At 41.0% G+C, this 23038-nt stretch overlaps 1 protein-coding gene across 2 annotated transcripts in view; it reads right to left on the bottom strand.

Annotated features, from left to right (window-relative positions):
* Window positions 1–23038, bottom strand: part of PPP2R3B (protein phosphatase 2 regulatory subunit B''beta) — a 79956-nt gene that overhangs the window by 22444 nt on the left and 34474 nt on the right. For both annotated transcript variants that reach the window (XM_019529414.1, XM_019529415.1), the window contains exons 2-8: window positions 14051–14236; window positions 10817–10920; window positions 9911–10013; window positions 8987–9061; window positions 3276–3362; window positions 1659–1815; window positions 380–428 (exon numbers count right to left, since the gene is read on the bottom strand). In XM_019529414.1, the coding sequence (XP_019384959.1) occupies window positions 380–428; window positions 1659–1815; window positions 3276–3362; window positions 8987–9061; window positions 9911–10013; window positions 10817–10920; window positions 14051–14236 (761 nt within the window). The remainder of the gene's footprint in view (window positions 1–379; window positions 429–1658; window positions 1816–3275; window positions 3363–8986; window positions 9062–9910; window positions 10014–10816; window positions 10921–14050; window positions 14237–23038) is intronic.

Here is a 23038-nt window from a genome sequence, read left to right as displayed (position 1 = left end):
CACATTTTACCCAAAAAAACTTGTCTGCCTTTGTTTTCAAGGCATTAAAGTTTTAAAATTACCAAACTGAAAAAGGAAGAAGCATGGCAAGTGCCCGTAATCATCTTTCCTATCCTTCACCACTTAAAATTACTTTACATAACAGTGGTCTACAGTGCCTTTCTTTATTCACCAATCACCAAAAGGCCTTAGCAGTGTCTGCCATTGGGAGCCAGCACAAAAAGAAAAAAAAAGAAAATGATGTTAAAATAGTGGATATCAGCAGTGAATGAGAGCAGAATCCCTGAAATTTACAAATCCATTTTTAGTGAAAAATCAATTGTTTTAGCCCAAATGTTCTCAAAATGTGAGCATTACATTGGATTATATAAAGAGTTACCTTGTTACTGCTCCTGAAAATATCCTCTCTATCATCCTATTTGATATAGCTGTAAATGGGGGGGGGAAAAAAAAGTGGACATTATTCAAAATGTTTTTAATTTGTATTGCCTGGCTGATGTAGTATTTATTGCAAGCCATTTAAAAAGACAAGAAGTGTGTGTGAAAACTGAAACAACCCTCTTAGGTCTTCCTGATGGGACCGCAGGACTGTAAGAGCTTCCAAAGCAAAGCTGGGCTCAAAACTTGATATCCCTTTTAATTATTCCCTAGCACTTGTACCTCAAGACCATAAAGCCTATAGCATAATCTACTGTCTCTATTAAGGAATTATATCTATATCTATTGAGAAACATATTGGTTTAGTCCGTCCGTCTGTCCATAATGATCTCGGAGCACTCCAATTGGTGGTCTCGGCAGCCAGAGTGCTCCACAGACATATGGCTGGGGGGTTGGGGAGTGTTGCCGCTGTGTGCAAGTTTCCCCCACCACTCTCACCCCGCCCCACTCCAGGGAGGCGGTGGTGGAGCATGGTGCTCTGTCCCCACTCTCCCCCACCGCCCCGGTAATTCTTGATAGGCAATTCACTAGTTTATTAATAGGAGAAGTCAAGGCTGTAATTGTCCGATACCTAGAAAAGACATTTCTGCAATTGAAAGTTTATTTAGGTGTAATCCCAACTAATTAGACTACAGTACGAAGGCCTCTGCCCTCATCAGTGGGAGACCATTACACAGACTCATCTTCACTGCACTAGCTGCTGTACAAGTACGGAGCCAAATTTTTTTAAAACGTGCACCTGAAGCTCACTGACAAAACGGCTACATTACGACACATCCCATGGCAAAACCAAAATCTGTTTGTAGCCTGACAAGTATGGTCATTACTTGGACATCTAATATGCTGATAAAACAATTGTTTCAGGGACAGTAAAAAAAAAAAACAAAAACACAAAAAAAAACCTTACAATTCATAGGTTGTAAATGAACTAAGATTTACAATTCATTGAATTATGCAAACTTTAGCTTAAATTATGAATTTTTAGGTTATTTTTTCCCTTTAGTTCCTTGCTAAACCCAGAGGTCGTGTTCATTGTTTCTTGCTGCATGATCTAACATCATTAGCACAAAGAAGCATTAAAGTACTAATACTCTTGCCCTGTTTAGCAGTTAGCAGTGTTAGTCATTCAAAATGAGCCAGGAGTTCTGGGCTTGGCAGGTAAACAACTTCTCAGTTAATCTTTATGGAGGCTGTTAACAAAACTGTTCCATTTGTCATACCATGATCATTATGCTGGGCTAAATCCTTCCGATCAATGTAGAGGTCATGGTCTGTATCAAGCTCCCAAAATTTGCAATATATGACATAGAAGTGCTCATAAGAGAAGTAGTCTGTCAGCTGGTTAATATCCGCTTCCTCTTCCAATAATGCCACATTCTATTAGGAAGAAAAAAGCCACTAATTAGCACTTTCAAAGATGCCTGTTTGTCATAGCAGCTGTTAAAAGAATAGAGATCAAGACCTTGGAACAGGAGTTTTTTCACTGGAACTGTAGTCTTCACAGACAGCATGTATAGTACAGCATGATGGGAACTGATGATTTTAAACAAGCCAGGTTGAAAGCTAGAATCCCAGGGAGAAGTGTAGTAAGTATTGCCAACTTTCTGCTAGCCAAACTCAAAATAAATACACCTCTGAAATACAGCAATGTAAAACTAAAATGAATCTGTATTTCAGTCCGTGGCCATGTAAAGTTGTTCAGTTTCTCGTGGAAGAAAAACTACTGGTAGAAATGAAAAGTACACAGACATTCAAAGCTTTTTCTCCTATAGCAAAAAATGGCCACTTCAGGAGAAAAATAACCTGATAATATCTAGGTAGAAATTTCTCCCATGAAACCAAATGTCTGCATACTTTCCTCCAGCTTATTTCCTTTTGGAGACCAGGCGTGGAGCCAGGGTAAAAGGTTTACAGTGTTCTCCAGAGACCAGAGTCACCCTACTGTGGAAAAGTTGCAGGGAGATAGCTGCTCCTGCCTGCCCATAGACCAGGAGGGGAGGGGAGGAACAATCACAAGCTACTCCCCACCTCCTCAACTGAGAAAAAGGCAGTGGCTTTGCCTGCAGTTCCCTCTACTTGTCTACTGGGCACTAAAAGCCAAGTGCAGGCAATGCTGTTGCTTCCTCTGGCCCCTGCCCTGCTGCTTTAGTTGGGCAGCAGGGACAGCTATTTAAAAACTGGCTGGGCTGCAGCAGCATTTCTGAGCCTGGTTCCGATCCAACTCTCCTTCCCCTTACCCCATACAATCGCTAAGCTAACAAGAGGGGGTGGAGATTTAGAAGCTAGCCAGGCTGAGAACCCAGGATTTCCCTGGGCTAGTAGAGCAAAGACCTCACCTGCTCCTCACACTAGAATCCCAGGTGTGGAGCAGGTGGAGACTTGGCTGCAGGGCTCAGTCTGCTTATTCCTGGGCACCAGGAACTGAGCAGAGGAAGCTGCAATGAGAGCTCCCTGACCATTTCTCATGATGGTGTGAGAAGTAGGGAGGGGGCTTAGCCCTGCAGCTCCAATCCCCCAGGAACAGGAGAGCTGGAGCAGCCACATTTTCCCCAGAATGAAGTCACCTTAGTCTGGAAAAGGCACAAATATCAGAGGAGAGGGGGCAGTTGAGGAGTGTGTCAGTACTGCTCCCTCTTCTAAAATCATTTCTAGTGGTGTAATTTTCCACTGTTGAAAATGAATGTTTGGACACAGTCGTTGTTTCCTTTAAAGTTTCTTGATCCTTGGAAGAGGCTAGAACAAATGCCATTATTTGTAGTTATGCCTTTAAGTCTTTGGCTTAGACAATTCTGCTAGCTTAAAAACTTTACTATCGTGTAAAATTTTAAACAGAATACCTGCAAAAAGTTGCTTTTCCGGAGCTCATTACAAGTGATTCTTCCAGACCAGGATCTATTAACTGTATAAAATATCCTCTGTATAACCTGCAAGAGACAAAACTAGTTGAAAGGCAACTTTTGTCTCAAGTATCTGACTAAAACACTACTTCAAATGAAAAAGAAACAAGGTCCTGCAGTCTTTTGCTACTGGGGTTTCTTGTGTTACTGCTATTACTTTTTCCTGCCATGTTGTCCAGTTCTCCAAATTTTGTCATCAACCCCCACCCCTATCTTAGTCTACCTCCTTTCTCCCTTGATTGGAGGTCCTCTTGGGTTCAGATCTGGGCCCATCTGTCCTCTCTTCTTGCTCTATCTACTCTTAAGTGACCTTATCCTTTACCATTTTTTCCTTTGTGTGTAAGTGATTCTTAAATCTTTATCTTCTTCGGTATACAAATGCCTGTTGGACATTCTTTCAGTCTTCCAATAGCATCTAAACTCATTGTTTCTAAGCTAATTTTCCTCCTCCCTCACCGAGCATATCCATCTTTCCCTACCAATGATACCATCATTTCATTCTCCCTGGGCTACAGTTTAAGACAGAATTTTTCACATTCAGTTTTTTGTTAAAATTCTGCTGCTGCAACACCAAAATCCATCTTTACCTTATTATTCCCCATGTCAAAACCATGTCTATGCATTGCGTCTCTTGCCAAAACTGATGGCTAGAAAATGATATTTAGGTTTGCTTTTGGGAATTGGTTTGTAGGTAAAGTAGATATTGCATTAGAACAATGGTCCATGGGAATGGTAAGGGTTAACTGGTTTCTAAAACCTTGTGTGTGACAGTTTCCTTCAAGGTCCACTGTGTTGGATGTCAGCAGATGCAGGCTGGGAAACTGAAGACATGTACCACACCCTTCCATAACATGAACAGTGTACCCAAACAGAGATTAAGGGACTCTGAAGCACTGGCACGATGTTAATGTGCCCAACTGCAAAGCCCTTGGGATTTCCAGTTTTGGTGGACAAACCAAATTAAGAGATCAGTAAATAACCAAATTAAGAAGTGTGCATGTGATGGGTTTGCTGGAACTAAGGAACATGCTGACAGGACAGGACAGAACAGAACAAAACAAAACATGTATACTGTGATAGCCACAGGGAGACCAGTCAATGATGACTGGGGATGAAGAGTCAGAGGAGAGAAAATACAAAAAGGAAGGATTTCAGAGCAGCAAAACGTCCCCGAGAGGGGAACCTGAGGCCACTATAGACAGAAGGCATACCACCAGCACGTCTCACCCACCCCACTGGGGGTAGATGGGCCTCAGCCTTTGACCTCCAGGCTGCTGACATATGACATTCAAGAAAGAACCTCATGGTGAAGCTTGCGTACGGGCCAGATGTACCTTCCCTCTGTTACAGCTCAGACTGGTAGGTACAGAATTGGTGTAGATTCTTTTATTTGCCTTGCCTGCATTATTCTTATTTGCTATCACTGTTCATCAATAAAATTTCCCTTTTATTGAATGGAGAAGCTGTAGTTGGTCTGAGGGTTTGGGTCTGCCCGAAACAAGGTATCTGGGTCATAAATCTAGTGCCAACAATGTCTAATGGTATTATAAAAATACTATTGATTGGAAAACATTACTTGAAATTCCAACTTTCCAATTCTCTTATATTAGAATAAAACAGGTCTCAATTCCATATCAAAATAAAATTGGAAATTGGGGAGAGTGAATGAAAGTTAATTTAAAGACTTTATTGTACTTAAACCAGATTAATATTTTAAATATTACATTTTAAATAAAATAAAGCTACTTGCAACTATATTGAAATTATGACAATGAGTATTAAGGCTTACATTTGAAAAGCAATGAAAATAAATTAAAATAAAAACTAAAAACAATAAAGGATTTTCTGCTGAAATTTTAAAGAAGGTTGAACCACTCAACTGGAATGGTGGGTAGGAATCACTGGCTATAGTTTATGTAACAAGAATGATAAACCAGCTTTTGGCAGTTATCGCCTCTTCTGCTAGATCAAAAAGAATATATTTCTTCCTTTATATTACTTAATTCACTTCAGCATCAGTATCATTCAAAATAAGACCAATTGGGAGTTAAGAGAAAAAGGAAAAAAGTTGATTTTTCCATTCTGCAAGTACAAACTAAGGGGAGATGGGATAGGGGAGGAGGGGGAAGAGAGCGAGAGTGTGATTACGACATGAAAGACATTAGGACCAAAATATAATTGAAGGGGATTTTTTTTAAACCAAATTGATTTCTAATACAGAACATATTTTGGTAAGTGTACCTCTGTTCTACTATGCTGACCTTGAATTTTAGCAAGATAGAAACAATAATTCATTAGTGAAGAAAACCTATCTAAAGAGTAGTTTGATGTGCATCAAAACTAAGAGGAGTAAAAACCTGAAAAAGTTTGTTAGACTATGCAGCTAATTTAATGAGTAAAATGCCAAGCTTAGTACAATAGTTATATCTAGTTGCAAAACAAGAAAGCTTAGTGATTATTAAACAATGAGAACCATTCTTTTAGAAAAATTACTAAAGTCCAAATGTAAAATAAAATTAAAGTTATTCATGTTCTCCCGTTCATTTTAAATCAAATCTGCTCTGGCAAAAAGATGTCGGAGTTAAATATCTTTTACATTAAAATAGCTTAATCTGCATCACACAGCAAATTCTGCAGCTCATGCTTTGACCAAAAACAACTGTTTTGATAAGCCTAGTAAGGGGAATAGACTAGCTTGAAATTTAATTAGTTCAGCTTTAATTGTGAATGCGGGGAAAGCCCAGGTTTGGCTTAAACTACAAAGCAAAATTTTTTTTCAAAAGGTTTTGCTTTAGCTTTGCAACTTAATCCATTTGCATGTCATTACCTCATCTGTTACACATCTAACTCGTCTAAAAATAAAAACAAAATTAAATGTTTGTTAGGAGACAACTGGAACAGTCTTAAAAACTGGGTTTTTAAAATAAACTAGAGCAGAGTACAACTAATTGAGGCTTGTTTTGTTTATTATACTCCTGGCATTAATGGCTGGCTGATACATAACCTTTTTTTGGTATCGTTTGTAGAGAGAAAAAGAGAAGTTGTGCGCAAAATGCTTATTACTTCCTGGAAATTCTAGAGATTCCATGTACAATCCCTATGTAAGCTACCTACATGGAGTCCTTTGTCTTCATACAAGAACACTGTTTATACAGATTAGCCACATATGATGTCTGAAGTTTATGTACCAGATGCTGCCTATAGACTGAGGGCAAGTATTTTAGACTTCTACGTAGGAGATGGAACTGAGTGTGGTGTGGTACTGCTAAGATGCATCTGGAAGCAGAGCAGAAATCAGATTTTAAAAGTTACCTAAAATAAAAAGTTGGTATTAAAACCCAGTAAAAACTCCCTAAATTCAGTTTCTACCTAGCATAGTTAACACGATCATTAAAGCTGTATAAGAAATTCTTATACAATCTCCACCCAGAATCATGTTATACAATGCTTTAATTTAAAAGGGAAGGTCAACTAATTACTACACTGTCAATAAATCAGTGCTAACATGCACAATTAACTCAAGAACCAATTAATCTGTTACATTTTTTTAATGTGTTAATCGTGCACACGGTTTTGGAGCTTGGGCCCAGGCTGCCCTGCAGCTCCTTTCTGCCACCATCACTACCACCTCCAGGCCACCCAGCAGGGCAGAGAAGCCACAGGGCAGCCCAGGAGTGGGCTTCAGATGGTTGCAGCAGGAAGGGTCAGGGGAACACAAGTACCCATCCACACGCAAACTGCACACAACTCCCCTCCAAGGCCCTGAGCAGCTGGGCTGGCAGTGCCGACAGTTCAAGGAAGGCAGTGCTGGGCCACAGTAGGGCACCCTCGGGCCAGGTTGGGACTGCCAGGGAGCTCTGGCATGAGTGAGTCCCTGCAGATCTCCAGTCTGGACCGTCAGGTACCGATGACTGCAACAGTGGCCCCACACCCCTGCAAAAGGCAGCCAATGCCAGCAGTCGGGGGGGCGGGGGGGGGGGAATTCCCACGAAGCCACCTCCTGCAGCCCCTGCACCATGCTACCCTGCATGCCCGGCCTCAGCCCAGGGCCGATGGAACCCAAACTGTGCCAAGCTGTGTCCAATGCTGCAGCCGGGCTGGACAGAGCAGTCACTCTTCCCCATGTTGCCTGGGCTCTCGTTGGGACCCACACAGAGGTGCTGGGAGCCCAAGCAGCACAGGGAAAAAAGTGCTGGCTCTGCCTGTCTTGGCAGTGGTGGTGCTGGGTGCAGCTTGGGCTCCACTGGTGCTGGGCTGGGGCCAGCTTTGTGGGGTGGGGGCTGCAGGAGGTGATTCTACAGGAATCTCACCCCTGCTATGGGCTTCTGTTGCAGGGGCTCAGACCAGGGATGTGCAGGGACCCGCAGGCCCAGGAGGCTTGTGCCAAAGCTCCCAGGCGGTCCCAATCTCCCCCGAGCCACGGGGTCTAAGGGTGCCAGACAGCTTTACCACGACCCAGAGCCACCTTCCTTGAACAACTGGGGAAGCAACACTTCAGGAAGGCACCCCTTGAGAAGACGAGGACCAAACTAAGAGAGGGAAGATTTAGAGTGCAGATAAGAAAGAATTTCTTCTCTATAAGGGTAACCAAAACCTGGAACACTCCCAGCAGAGGTGGTGCAGTCACCATCCTTGGAGGAGCTCAAGAGGAGGCTGGATAACCATCTCATTGAGCTAATTTGAGCTCATTAACCTCCTGCCTATGGCAGGGGACTAGACTTGATGATCTTCTAGGCCCCTTCCAGTCCAATGATTCTAGAACACCCAGCACTGCCAGCCTGGCTGCTCAGAGCCCTGGATGGAGGTTGTATGGAATTTGAGAGTGGGTGAGGCCCCCTGCCACCTTCCTGCTGCACACATCACGCCAGGAACTGCAGAAAGCAACCAGACACGCTGAGCAAATAAGTGGTGAAGTTCAGGCCTGGGCAACAGCTGGAGCAGCTGCCCTCAGCCTCGGCTGCCTGTGGCTGCCACTGCCGAGATGAGTGCAGGGTGGGCCCACTGACCCTGGGGCCATGCTCAGGCTGGGGGGGGGGGCTCTCCCTGGGCCTGGGGCAGCTTTGCGAAGACTCCGCTGAGATAGGGCAGCCTGCCAAGGAGTATGAGGGTCCCCCTTCTCCAGGCTCCAGACCCCTGCAGGGAATCCTCCTCTGGGCTCCAAACCTCCCCCAACACCTTCACAAGTTCCCCCTCCTCAACCATACATTATACCTGCACACTTGCATAGTTTTGAGTTTTTAGCTGTGTAATTATAGTAGTGACTAATTTTTTAATCGTGATTACATTTTTAATAGTTTGACAGCCCTATTAATTGTGTATTATTTTTAAGTCAAATTAAAGCAGGACCTCTTTAGAAATGTGTAATAGTTAAATGTTTAGCTCACTGAAAACCAGAAGACATATGGACAGCTGTACTTGTTCTTTGGTCCAGACTAGTGTTATGAATTCAACAAAAGTACATAGTTTAGAATCTCAGTCAGAGGACTAAAGTAAATTAAAACTGAAAAAAATCTGTTGGGGACAGCTAGTGGAATTAAGACATTATTTGAGCCTAGATCTCCCTAAAACATCCTTTTCACTAAAGAGATGGTCAATTTTACATTTCACTAATGAACAAAATTAATGATAAAAAAAAGTCATTAAGCACTTACTGTAGTAATGTACCGAGAATGAAATTCAGATGCTTCTTTTAAAAATGATAGGCCAGGATGACTATTCACCACATCCTATAATGATGAGAAAATGAAGTGTCCATTTATACTCATTTGACCAAGTAGTATAGAATTGTTAATGCAGAATATTGCATCCAACATCTTGATGGAAAAATCACCCCAAAATTCATCGCTTGGCAAAGCTACATTGTGAAATAAAACTTCAATTTTAGAATGCCTTGGGCAATGATCCCACAGTGGCATTTTTCTTCAAGTAGAATGTAGGGTAGACTGCTAACTACCTCTGCTCATTTTTTCCCGAAGCCATTTAGCATAAAATTCTCCAATTCTTAAACAGGGAGAGGATGTCAAACACACAGGAAATAAATGCGCACATTATATGTTGCTGTTGATGTTGTCAGCAGCAACAGGTTATTCTCCTAGTGTAGGCTGCAAGATGTATACAATACTGCTGAAAAGCTAGAAGCTCTCTCATGTAATCTGCTAAGGGTAACTGTTTCAATAAGCCAGGTTATTCATTCAGCAACAGTTTTAAGATTTGTAACAGTTCACAATATTCAACTGGCACTTCTGTTTTGCAGTTCACAAATTTCAAAAGAACATCCTTAACATGACTATATCACCTGAACTCTCATTCTTAATCTTAATTAAATTCTGGTCCATCTGCTGGTCTGTGTCAAACATCTACAGCAGGATATACAGCTCTTAATTTCCTACCTAGATAAAATATATGTGATAAGTATTTGTCTATAAAAGTAAACTGTAACAAACTAGAATATCTAGGTCACCTAAATACCAGTGTGCCACACTAAACATCACCAGTAAGTTTTAGTAAAGAGCATGCATAAAGTAACTTCAAAAGGGTGGGGAGGAGGGTCATGATTAATTTCAGTTGCAATTTACTTGTAAAAATGGAATGAAGTCTTCTTGCACCAAGTAGCTGCATCCAGGGTTCATTAGAAGATGAACAAATTTTGAAGCATCATCATGACAAGTCTGTAGTATTCTGAAATGTGAAAATAAAAATGTATACGTGTTCACCAACAAAGGTGGACATGACTATTTAAAGCATGTAGAGCAGCTGTAAACTGAAAAATTTAAATTCAATATCCTTATAAATGTGATCACTCTACAAAACCACAACAATGTAAAAGCAGAGTTTTAGAAATTCTGCTCTACTTTTCAGCGTTTTCACATTTCTAGGTATTGTACTGGTTAATCCTATTTTCCATCTCTCATACTAAACAGTGCAACAGTGCAAGTGTTAACATAAATCTATGTTGTACTCAATTTGAGCAGAGGAGTAAACGTGAGGGCATAAGTTTTCAAATGAAGACCACAGCTCTTTCTTTGGGATCCAGAGGAGAGACTAGAAAGAAGTGTCCTGCCAAAACTGTTGACTTACGTTTGCAACTTTGATCCACATTTCACCACTCCCCCGCCTCAAGACTTACACTTGGAACATTAGGAACTTGTCACTTACCACACTGCATTGTCTACCACAGCAAATACCAAGATTTTATTCACTGTTCATGTAGAACTTGTTAAAAAATTTACTCTCAGTGATTGTCAAGTCAGTCCCAAGGTTGTTGTGACAGTTGGAGCACCTTAGATGCTCTAACAACCCTCATCCACTCTGCCCTGTATTTAGCTAGCCTTTTCCATTCTGTCAGTTGAAGCAGACAGAATTTGTGGAAAAAGTTTTTCCCTCCCTCCCGCTCTCTAGCCTGGATCTCATTCAGAGCTTAAAAATGTCATCAGTTAAATTTAAGAAATACAGCACCTCTGAAAAAAAAACAGCCTACTTACTTTCGCCACATCGCAACAAATTTATGAACCGACACATGTCCTGTGCGTTCACCTCCAGCACAATAAAACAAGGGACCTTTCCAGTAAAATGGGCATTCACATGCCTGAAAATAAAGCACCAGACAATACAGCAAGTCAGTTAAATGACTACTTAGATAAGGGTTACTCCCTCATTAAAAAAAGATTATGAATAACATACTGCTAGCATATGGCTAACTGCCAGATCCAAAAGGTATTTATGTGTCTGAACTCCCACTGATATTATGAGAGTTAAGGCACTTAAGGTATTTAGATGCTTATCTCCTGCTTTCTTACATCTAGCCCTATGCCAATATCCTGGGACAGCAGGGGCCAGATTCTAATCTACTTATTGGACATGTAAGTGGCTTAGATACCATATCAGCACTGAGGCCAGAACCACATGACCAATTCTGACCCAGCTGTGCCACTGTTTGCTCCAGAACTGTGTGCGACCCAGTACATTTCCCTGGAACTAGTGCTGAGTCCAACTCAGCATACGACTTCAGAGCCAGTATGCTAGGTCTGGCCCTGGGCCAATCTCACATGCCAGCTCAATTCAGCAAGTGGTTAAGGAAGAGGCTTCGCTATGGGTCCAGAGATTTGGCAACAGAGGGTCCAAGAGGGAGTGAGAAGAGGCAGGGTTAGTTGTCAGGACTCCTGGAAGCACAGTAATTAATGCTGCCACCCCTTCTCCTGCCCGCCAAATTTTTGGACCCCTCATATATAATGCACACCTTAGTTTTCTCTATCTGGTTTTGGGGAAAACTGTGGGTTATATGAAAAAAATAATGGAAATACAGAAGGGTCCTTTTCCTCCATACTGTTTTTGTGACTCAGTCTTAAGTGTTAAATGACTATTACAACAGTACATGTATTAACGTATTGTCAGGGCCTTAAACAGGATGGAACAGAACCATGCTTCAGCACCTAAATCAACTTAGACGGGGGAACAGGATCCGCCTGCAGCTCTCTACTACATACAGAGTGACAGGGTTCAGCCTGTATCAATCCAATTTTTCTGGAAACTTTTGGAAGAATAAGTTTATTGCCCAGCTTTATCTAGTAGAGTAAACTTCAACTGGAACAATACTGCTGGGGACAGATCTAAAAAAGGCCTTGGGTATTTTCACATTTATACACATGCTCTGGGAATGGGCATTTATACACATGCTCTGGGAGTGGGTGCTTTAATTAGAGCTGTTTCAAGAGCCGCTCTGATTAAAGTGCTCAGAGCATCCTGTGCTTTAGTGCCCCCATGCTGAAAAATGGCAGTGGAGGCACTTTAACAAATGCTCAAACAAGCTTCAGTAAAGCAGAAAGGTACTGAATGAACTTTAGTTAAAGCACCTCTGCCACCATTTTTCAGCATGGGGATGCTGATCCACATGATGTTAAAGTCTGTTGGTTTGCCGTGCTCCAGGAGACTCAATTAATTGTAATTACAGTGCGACAGAGCTCTTGCTGCATGTGTATAGGCATCTTGTGTGCCCCAGTTCAAAGCTGCAACTCTAAACACCCTGCTTAGCAGCTATTTAAGGCTGGATACTTGAACTTATTCAGTGTCTTCCTGGCTTAACGTCCGTAACCAGGGCATCTAAACTCTGATTTTGTGCATGTCTAAACTAACTCTAGCCTTAATAGTTATATGCCTGAATCAACACTTGCTCCCTCTTCCTGGGTAAGCTGCAGAGTTAGGCTCCGATTTCCTAGCTCCACATTACAATCCTTTCCACACAAGTTAACTGTGTCTGCAGCACAAGTTAGAGTGGTTGTACCTCCTCTGTAATCTAATAGTCTGGGTCTTCTCACGGGAGGTAGAAAATTGACCGAGAAGGGCATTGAACATAGATAGCTCTCCCGTTTCCTGGGCAAATGGACAAACCACTTGGTTCCCACATTTATGTACCATCCATCACTTCCAAGAGCCATATTTACAGGATGACAGAAAACCCTGTTTTGTTGTGGATGTGGACATAGTTGCTTACCCCCACAAAAGGGAATATCAGCGGCTAGGTGTTGAGGGGGCAGAAATGGTTTCCCCTGAAGAAGTGTGCTTTTATTCTGTAGGATTTTAGACACATCTGCTTCCTGTTGGCTTTCTGTAGAGAGTTCCATGATCAGGTTTTTTGGCAGACTCCTCAGAGAAGCACAAACTCCACATACTATGCATGTGGAGAGTTATACATACAGGGTACTAGATAACACATTAGGGGCCAGGCACCTAAAACAAAGTCTTCCATTGGATCTGGCCCTTACTTGTTAACCTACCTGGTTATACGGTATGTTTTCATGCCAAAAACAAAGATGCTGACAAACCTCCCCTCCTCCATAATTTTTTAATACTTTTGGCAAATTTTTCTTCTCCAGTGAAACAGTATATTTCCATATACTGAATATTAATTGTAAAGCAATTACAGTCTGCAGGTCTGTTCTAGTCTTATTCCTTGATCATGAAATTGTATACTGAATGAACTCCTTTGACACATTTATCATTTACACTAAAAATTAAGAAACAAATTAAATGAGTTTGCCATTAATATTATATAGAAGGCAAAAGTCATTTCTCAGGTCTTAAAATCTCTGTATTATGGTACTCTGGAGAAGTTGTGTGCTACAGTCCTTCAGTAAATGTTATACTTTAATTGCAAAGAGAAGTGAATTTTGGATTTCAGTGCTTAATAAATCCAATTCTGACTTCCTTCCTCATCTAATATAGTTGGAAAAAATGACTTTGTGCTTTAACAAAAAGTAACTTTTTAATTGTGGCACTTCCATACAGTGCATTACATTTTTAAACCTACACTGTATAAATCAAGCCAAATAATTAAGCAAATATTTTTAGTAGTACCACAACTGACACTATCAAGGCCTGAGACAAAACTGGGTATTGAGATGCAATGATATTCTTCTGATATATATGGAACAGGTCAATACAGACTTTGGGAGCTCAAGAACTAAGCTTTTTAGCTCATTTTTTTCAGTTTTAGTTTTCTACAATGCTGATTTGGTTGAGCCTTACCCAAAAAGTTAATGGAAGATGAAGACACTCATTGACATCAATAAACTATGAAACAGATCTATATGAATGGATTTGATTAGCATAGCCTTATTTCAATTTTATTAAGATCACAGAACACTTAACATAGGAAAACTTAGAATGTGTCCTTTCCATAGAGTCACCATACAAAATACAGATGTAAAGTAAATCCTTACCTTTGCAACTTTGCCCATGTCTTCTAAAGTTGCCCTCTCATTTGGAAACTGAGAGAAAGTCCTCTCTATTTTAGCAATTACAGCATCTATATTCACTTTTTCTTTTGGAAGTCCCCGAGGAAAATAAAACGATGGAATGGTTTGGCTAAGTGCCGGTGGCAAAGGTTCTTCCTTCTTTGCCTGAACCTAAATGTAAATACATTTGACAGTGAGAAATTAAATTGTACATGATACTGAATTGCACAAATTAAAATTAAGAAACGTTTCATCTAGTTTCATTAACCATTATAGCATTTCTACAGAAAAACTGTGTCACATGATATAGAACAAGCTTTTTGGGGGATGAAGAAAGTAGAAAAATGTTTCTAGGAATCTTTTAAGTGTGATGTGTGCCATCTAGAACAGAACTGTCCAACTTTTAAGCCATGGAGGCCATCTATATCAGGCGTTTTGCAAAAATGCTCCCCAAAATTACTGCAGCATAATTCACCTGTGTGGGTATCGTCTCCACTGCTACACTATGCAGAGGCATAAAACCCTTCCTCCTCAGCACATGACTTCGATGCCCCTGGTTGCAGCTGAACTTACCTTTAGCTTTCTATATAGTCCCATCCCTGGCAAAAGCAAGAAGCAGAAGCTGGAGACTCCAGCTGCTGATGCAGATAGAGCAATGAGGAGTGACAGGTGAGAGCCTGGGACCACATTAACCCTTAACAGGCTGCATGCGACTAACATGTCACTAGTTGCACAGCCCTAATCTAGAATATACCCGGTTCAAACCCAAAAAAAGGTCGTAATTATTATGAGGAGAAAGTTTCTTTGACCTGAAAAAAGTGACACTAAAATATCATTTAAGGCAAGTGTCATTCCTCAGGGTGCTTCTCCATACACAAATGCAAGAAGGTAAAAAGGCCTTTGCATTAGAGATGTGAGAACATAATTCTTTACAGTTAAATTTTTCAGGTAAGCTACTCCAGTGCCCTTACTAGCCTTGATAATGGATAATTTACCTTACTCAACAACAACGAAACAACGCTAGCTTAAAAAAAATAAAGTCAGCATAAAGTAACAGAGGCTCCCTGTACACATTACAGGTATTGTGCAATTAAATGGTTAGTTGAGCAATTAACAGAGACCAGCAACACATGGAAAGTAGCCATCATGCCATAAAAAGGCCCAACCAACTATAAAGTTAGACCTTGAAAAACGTGCACTAACTTTATACTGGTTGCTTTCCATCTTTACTTTGTAAGTGTAGCAAGATCTCTGCTGCAGCTGAGAGCCCTGTCTGGCTGGGAGCCTGGTCAGTTCAGAGGAGCATCATGCCCACCTGGGGCTGGGAGTCCTGTAGCTGAGGGGACTCAGACTCAGCAGCAACAAATTCTGGGTCTCAGCAATGCTCCAAGGGGCTGGTGACCCAGTGATCCACAGCTGCAGACAGGGTCCTGGCAGCAGTGACTAGTGTCCCACAGCACCTGCTATCTCCCAGCCCTGGGGATACGCCATGCACCTTTGGGGCTGGAAGACCGTACATGGTGCCATCTCCCAGCCACAAGGGGGTTCCATGGTTGGGAGATGGCAGCAGCTGCATCTCCCAGCTGTGGGGGTGTACGAGATGCTCCCATAACTGGGAGCCTCTCGGCCGAGGGGGTTCCCAGCCATTGGAGCTTGCTTCTTGCTAGTGCAAGGGGAGCCTGGGACCAGAAGACAAAGAACTTGGGCGATTCCTGGCAGAGATCACTAAACTAAGCATGTTCTATCGATTAACCATTTAACCAATACAATTAGAGAAGGTTAAATGGATAATTTTTTAAACTATATTTATATCCTTATCAGGGACAAAAGTTCCTTCAAAATGTCTTAGATAAAGAACATACAAGAATCTTTTGACAATATCAAAAACTCCTAAACTCAAAGTCTTTGTGGCAAGACATCTGAAACCTCTTATCAAGGAACTGTTTCTAAGAATAGCTTCTAGGGTTCCCTAATACAGGACAAAGTGGAAAGTGCTCAGAACTTAACTCCCTACTTGACTGCTTGGAAGCAACAAGTACCAGGCAGTCTACTGGAATAGATCAGCACATGCAGAAAGATGGCACTTCTGCCCCAGTGCCAGTGTTTTGCCCATATCTGGTTCCCTTAAGAAACCAGAATTATTCCCATCAGAACCGTAACAGAAAGTTTCTTCAGTACAAACAACCTATATTTTTACATCAGTTCACAAAGCTGAGACACAGAAGGAAAAGCTCTTTTCTCTGTAAGGGTCCATGAACATGGCAGCTTGAAGGCAGCCCTCACTTCCCATATCTCAGCTCTCACACAAGGACTACTATGAGCTGCTTTTAGAAGCTAAATCTTGAGCATCACAGATGAGGAGGCCAGCTCAAAGCAACTAGGCTCCTATGCAAGTGGTGTCTCATGGGAGTATAAGTATTCACTTCCAATCCAAATGGATGCAGGAAATAAAGAGGTGAAGAGGAGGTACATGCAAGCATCTCTCAGTCATTATATTAGTTGTTCATGTACTTTTTCCAGTTTTTTTTTTTTTTTTTTTTTTTTTTTAAAGACTGGAAAAACAAGGCATTGCTAAATTCAGAAGTTATGGAGGGGTACACCATATCTCTAAAAAGGCTGAGACACTGCCCTAGAGCCAAACAAAAACAAGTTTGGAAACTTGGTGGGAAAGACACTGTGCTATTCAATCTTGCTGCTGCAACTTCCAGTCTGGAGATCAGCCTATAATTTGAATGTTCTTGCTTAAGATTTTAAAAAACAATATTAAAGGATTAATTTAAAAACGGTTTATAAATTAAATTAAAGTTACCAAAAGATGCTCATGTTCAGCCAAGTGAGAAACTCCAGCATACAATTTACCAAGCCATACAAGATTATGAAATATTTGGTGCCAAGGGAAATTGCTTTTTAAAAACCTGGCTACATTTCAGTTAATTATTTTCACAATGTGTTAAAGTGTCATAGTATGGAGTCAATTTGACATATTAGCCTCTACAATGAACATATGTAAAGGCCAGAATCAATAGTTTGATTGTACTGCAGTCTCCTTCTTATTTGCGGTTTCATACTAACAGCTTGAATTATTTACAATTTAAAAAGCCAATAGTAAGTTTCCTTTAAAATGTTACGTGCTAAGTAGAATTACTATAGTATTTCATGACAGCCTGCCTGACATCTGATTCACCAAGTACCTGCCAGACCTGACCTCTTACACTTTTCTTTTCCTCCCTTCTCCTTCCCCTCCTTTTCTAACCTTTGTTTCCCTAATTTCCAGCTATTTACTTTTTCACAGAAAGCCTCTTTTCTGCCTTGAAAATCTACTATTGTCCTTTTTTCACTTTTGGCTCTTCCCCCCACCCCCCCCTCACATTTTCCCCAACCCCTTTCCCTGCTTTACCTTTTGTTTTTCTAACTTCCATGTATATTCTAAGTGACATCCTGTCACACTTTAGCTTCTTTCATTCCTTGGAGTCTCAGAACAGCAGACACTCCCCATGCCTGAAGAAGGGTGATTTCTCCCAAAAGTCTCCAAAGAACTTATTCCCAACTACTCAGTTGATCTAATAAAAGATACCACACCTACCCAAAGAACCTTGCCTGTCTATACCTTGAAAAAGGGAATTTAAAATAATCAAATGTTTAGTACAGATGGCCAACTTTCATTCCTGGCCTACAAAACAACATTAGGATTCTTTAAGGCAAAATTAACAGAAAAAGCGTGTGACACTATACTGGAGGATATCTTCAGCGTTCACGCACTTGGCGCTAGAGATTCCACACTGATTAAAAAAACCCAACTGGCTGCAACTGAAACAAAGTATTTTTTAAGTCTGGGAATCTTTAAACTTGCAGCCAAGATAAGTTAGCTGTATTTGAGAATTTAAGTGCATCACCACTCACAAATAAATTTAAAGTTTGCACATGGTAATGGACTAGATCAGGGATCCAAAAGCTTTTTATTGAAGTGATCAACGAAGTTACAGCAGCTTGGTCCTATAGCAGGTCATCACCCCGATTTTCCTCCCCGCCACCCCACTGCTCCCAATTTCCCCCACTAGTAAATGCTGCAAACCAGAGGATTAAATCTTGCCACAGACCAGAGCCAATCTGTAGGCATGTGAGTTGACTCCCAGACTTAACAGCCCTTGAAATTTCCGCATCTTCCGCAGCACATGAAAAACAATAACTGGTCAGCACTTCAAAATATGCACATACAAGACTCAAGAAAAATGATAAACAGGAAAAAGTCTTGAAATTAATCTCTAATTAGTACAACTCTTCAATTTAATGTATTATTAAAAACCTTAGAGTCTAAAATTGCAGACCTCTAATCAGAATCTGCTTGAATGAATCCGAAGGGATCTCAAACCATGCTATCTTTGTATTTCCTCTCCTCTCCAAATGGTAGGAAGGTCAACTGAGCAGCAAATTTTGGTCTTGAACAAAAGTTGAGATTAGAAATTAGTGTCTCAGTTTAAAGAGAACCAACTACTGCTTTCACTGCAGCCTTAGGTGGTTTTCTTGGGAATACTCATTTCAAGCATCCTTCCCTACCAGATATTTCTGAATTTAGCTCTTTGTTCATTAATTTGGCCACTGTACCTCACTTGGCAAGGTATGGATGCCTGATTGATTACCAAAATGTGGCATGTGCTGATGGTCAGAGCCTTTAACCATTATTGCTACAGGCTTTTAAAAGAGAAAGGAGAGAGGGTACCTGGCACAATAACAGAACCATAGAAGGACACAGCTTATTCCTGAAACCAAGGGAAGGACCACTGTACACTCTTCAGACTCACAACAGGCTACGATATTTTAAGTAAATGAAGGGAATAATCCCAAATAACCATAAGTTTCACTTCCTTACAGAGTAATGGCCTTGTTACACATTAATTTTAGGTGACTCCTAGAGTTTTTGGCTACTGGACTACCCAGACACTAACACCCAACACTAGTTTTAAATGCACCTTAGGTGGCTTAAAGTTATGGCACTCCAAGGCAAGTGCATCTCTGATCCATATTACCCAGCTGATGTTCCATTAATATGTGGCTACTCCCCACAGATAAACCGCCCAAGTTGCAGTCATCCAACATCCCAGGATGCAGTATCCCCTCTCATACCCTCTTGTTCTGTATAGACAAAATTTCCACCCCCTGAACTCTATTGCCAAACGGGTGGTTCTCACACCAAGACAATTCCTCCTCCCACCCCCAGGGGTACAATGTGGCACAAACAACCTACAGAGCATACGACAGCCAGGTTGCAGGGCACAGATGTGTCCATGAGTATGGTCTAGGGGAATGTGGGGGAACAAGGTAGGGGGCCAGATTGGGTCTCCAGGAGCTGGGGCTTCCTTACCAGAGCAGAGGCAGTAGCTCCCCCAAAAGAACCTTCTTTCACTGCTACCACATCCCAGCAAGCCTACGAAGCATGACCAGCATGTCCATACCTTAGTCCCAATTTATTAAAAACCATGAGACTTTTAAATTTACTTCCTCCATTTCTTTTTAAATTCTCCCCCCACCCCCACACACACTTTTTATTTTATCCTTTGGTGGCTGACTTCATTTCAGTACCCTTCCAACCCCCATTTTCTTTCTACCTCTCATTTTATTACCCACCCCAATCCATTAACTCTCTGCCTCTCAGCTTCATGGTCCCCTGTCAACCCATCTCTCACACCCCCACCTAAAGCAGGGATAGAAGCTTGTCCTGGCTCACCAGCCCTGCAGTGGCAACTCATAGTCAGGACCCTGCTTGCCAGCCCTCTAGTGGCTAGTAACAGCTGTGCAGGTGGGGGACAGTCCAAGGAGGTTTTTAGCCTTAAACTCCACTGCTCTAAACTTGAGCTAGCACTAACGCCAATTAACATTTGAGCAGCTCAAAGTGCAATGTGCAACAAGGCCCTAAAAGTCAAGGGAAAGTTAAAGGTATTTATTGCAAAAGCAAATGCACTTAAACCACTTAAAATACATTTAGGGAAAACACACAGATCAAGACATTAAGTGGAATAAAAATTGTTGGTATTTTCACTGTATAATACTTGTATCAAGACAAAATGAGTCTGAATCAATGCTTGCATTTCATGGAATTGTACACATGCATGCTCGTTATTACAAGTAGAGCTCTATAAAGAAAGAGCAGCGTTCAAGAATGATCCAACTTCAGAGTGATGAACGTTAGCGCAAAGGTGACATGCAACAGGTCAGATTGAATACAAGATCCAGGATGCCTTGCTACACACCTAAAATTTGGCTAAAGCCATGCTCCAGGGTGGTGGTAGGGGCAATTTAATTAGGGCCGTTCCTAGAGCCACTCTAAAAAGTGCTACAGCATCTTTTGCAGTGTCCCCATGCTTCAAAATGGCAGTGAGGGCACTTGAACTAAAGCTCTAACTAAGTGAGCTTTAGGGTCAAGCACCCCCACTGACACGAGACAGAGGCTGGCTGGAGTACATTAATTACCATGCTCCAGCAGACTTGATTATTTTAGTCTGCTCTGAGGTGTTTTAAATTACAGCATATTGGAGCAGACTTCTAACATCTCTACAGTCACCCTAAAGCTTTTATTCACCAGAAATAGTGCACCAAACTTCTTAAGAGGAGAGTTAAATTTAAAATGTTAATTTAAAAAAAAAAAGTTAACTTTTGGTTCTCTAAGAGCATCTGTCAGAGTATCAACACTTTTAATAAGTTTGAGTCCACTTTATATTTTAAAAGCCCAGTACTTCAAATACACAATTATTAATAAATCTCAAAAAGGATGAGAGATAAAAGCCTTCTCTGTATGGTATACAACTCAACCATTTAAGCCCTATATTAGTTGAGAAAACCCATTTGTAGGACTGATGAACAACCTCATATAAAAACAAAAAGCAACACATATCTATCAAATAAAAGAAGGGACCCTAAGCTAATGAAAGTCAAAACTGTGACCCAATTGGATGCAAGACCAAGAAGCCTTACTCAGGAAAGGAGGGGAGAAATTCCCTTGAGGGCAGGGGGAAGAGAAAGGAAAGTAGTTGCTAAGCTCTTATCCCACATTTTTCATCAATTCAATGAATTCTAACATTAAGATCTGAATGAAGCTTTTGTTCGAATTTAATGGCTATTGTAATGCTGAGCTTCTCAAATGGTTGCTTGTACTCTGCTTATAGTAGTAAGAGACATCATATTTGCTATGCTATTTGTCTCATGAACATAAAATGCTGAACTTGTATTGCATTGTACCCTTTATGAAAGAAATTTTGCATTTAGTAATGTGTTTCCCCACCCCCCAAGACAGTTAGAGACTTGCAGCTACAAAACTGGAAGGCAACAGGAAGATGGAGTACAACCCTCCTTATTAATAACATCTACTTGATATTCACAATTATACTGTTATCTCCAGTTGAGCTAAGTCACAAACTATGCCTCCAAGTATGTGCTTTCAGTTCTTTAAGAGTAAAGCCAACTGCTGCATCTAGTTCACTATATACTGAAATTCAAGTTCTACCTAGAAACATGACCACCATCAAAATGTTCAAAGAATGGGGATGGGAATGGCTATCAGGGTGCAAGTGGAGATTTTCAAAGACTTGTTACAATTCCTCAGAAACATGCAAGATATAGGTAACTTGTTATCCAGCTTTTTTGCACCTAATACTTTACTCAGTACAGGAAAGTAAAAAAAAAAAAAAAAAAAAAAAAGTTTGACTGAAATCTATACAGCCTCACTAGAGAGAACTAACCAAAACAACTGAAGCCTGAAATGTGAAAATGCTTTATTATTTACAAATCATGTGCACACAGCTACTTACAGCAGAGGTGATAGTCTGATGCTGTCTTGTGTCAGGTCTTCTGTTTTGCCACCCAGAACTTCCTGCTAACCTCAGAGTTAGCAGGAAGATAACACTTCCTACACACTGCATATCCAGGAAGACTTACTGTGTCACTCTTACCCCTTTGTTAGTCTATTTAAAATTTTATACAACACTATGATAAAAATCTCATAAAAATCAAACTAACATTTCTCAGTCACTCAGTGGTCATTTAAGCAAATCTCCCAGCTCTACTATAAATAAATGACAGCCCCTCTTCGCCCATGTTCTTATCTACACTAGACTGTTTGGCCTCCTGGTTACATTCTCAGGTAACCTGTGAATTTGGTTCAGATAGACTCCATTCTTATTTTCCTCATATCATCCTCATTTGTCCAGCATTTTGAAGAGTCTTTGATTCCTTATGATTTGGCCTTCTTCTGTGGTCACCAAACAACAAGCAAAATTATTTCTTTTGTCTACTGTAATTATCTCTAACCCTAACTCAGCATCCGTTTTTCCAAAACATCACACCCAATCTTTGCTTTAAGAACAATGGAAGTGGCCTTGCTCGTTACTTAATTCTGCATCCAGTTGTACTTTCCCAGGCTTTTCTACACTATCACAGACTCCTTTGTGACCTTTCCTTTCTGGCTTATGTCAGGTAGTCAAGTTTTTATGTGCTTAGTGTAGTTTCACAGGTGACTTTCCACATTTACAATGGTATAACTCTGAAGTTAGTAGTGCCAAGCAGAAATCTTCTCCTTCCTCCTCTGCTGTTTTAAGTAGATTCTTCAAAATGCATACTCCACATTCTGTAGATCTATTGTCTTGAGGCAACATTCAATAAATTGCCTAATCATCATCAGTAATTACAGTCCTTGGAATTCCATGGCATGCAAATATAGATTTAATACACCTGACAACTGTTGTTGCTGTGGTATCATCAAACATCACTACTGGGAAACTGATGGTGCCCTGTAACCAGTGGGGTCCCTCAAGGCTCTGTCCTGGGACCCATCCTGTTCAACCTCTTCATTAACGATGTGGACACTGAAGTTAGGAGTGGACTGGCCAAGTTCGCCGATGACACCAAACTTTGGGGCAAAGCAACCACACCAGAAGATAGGCAGGTGATCCAGGCTGACCTGGACAAGCTCAGCAAATGGGCAGA

The sequence above is a fragment of the Crocodylus porosus genome, unplaced genomic scaffold, assembly GCF_001723895.1.
Source record: "Crocodylus porosus isolate Cpor-Errol unplaced genomic scaffold, CroPor_comp1, whole genome shotgun sequence".
Lineage (NCBI taxonomy): Eukaryota > Metazoa > Chordata > Crocodylia > Crocodylidae > Crocodylus > Crocodylus porosus.
Note: the sequence above shows the minus strand (reverse complement) of the source record. Positions and strands in the feature narration are given on the sequence as shown.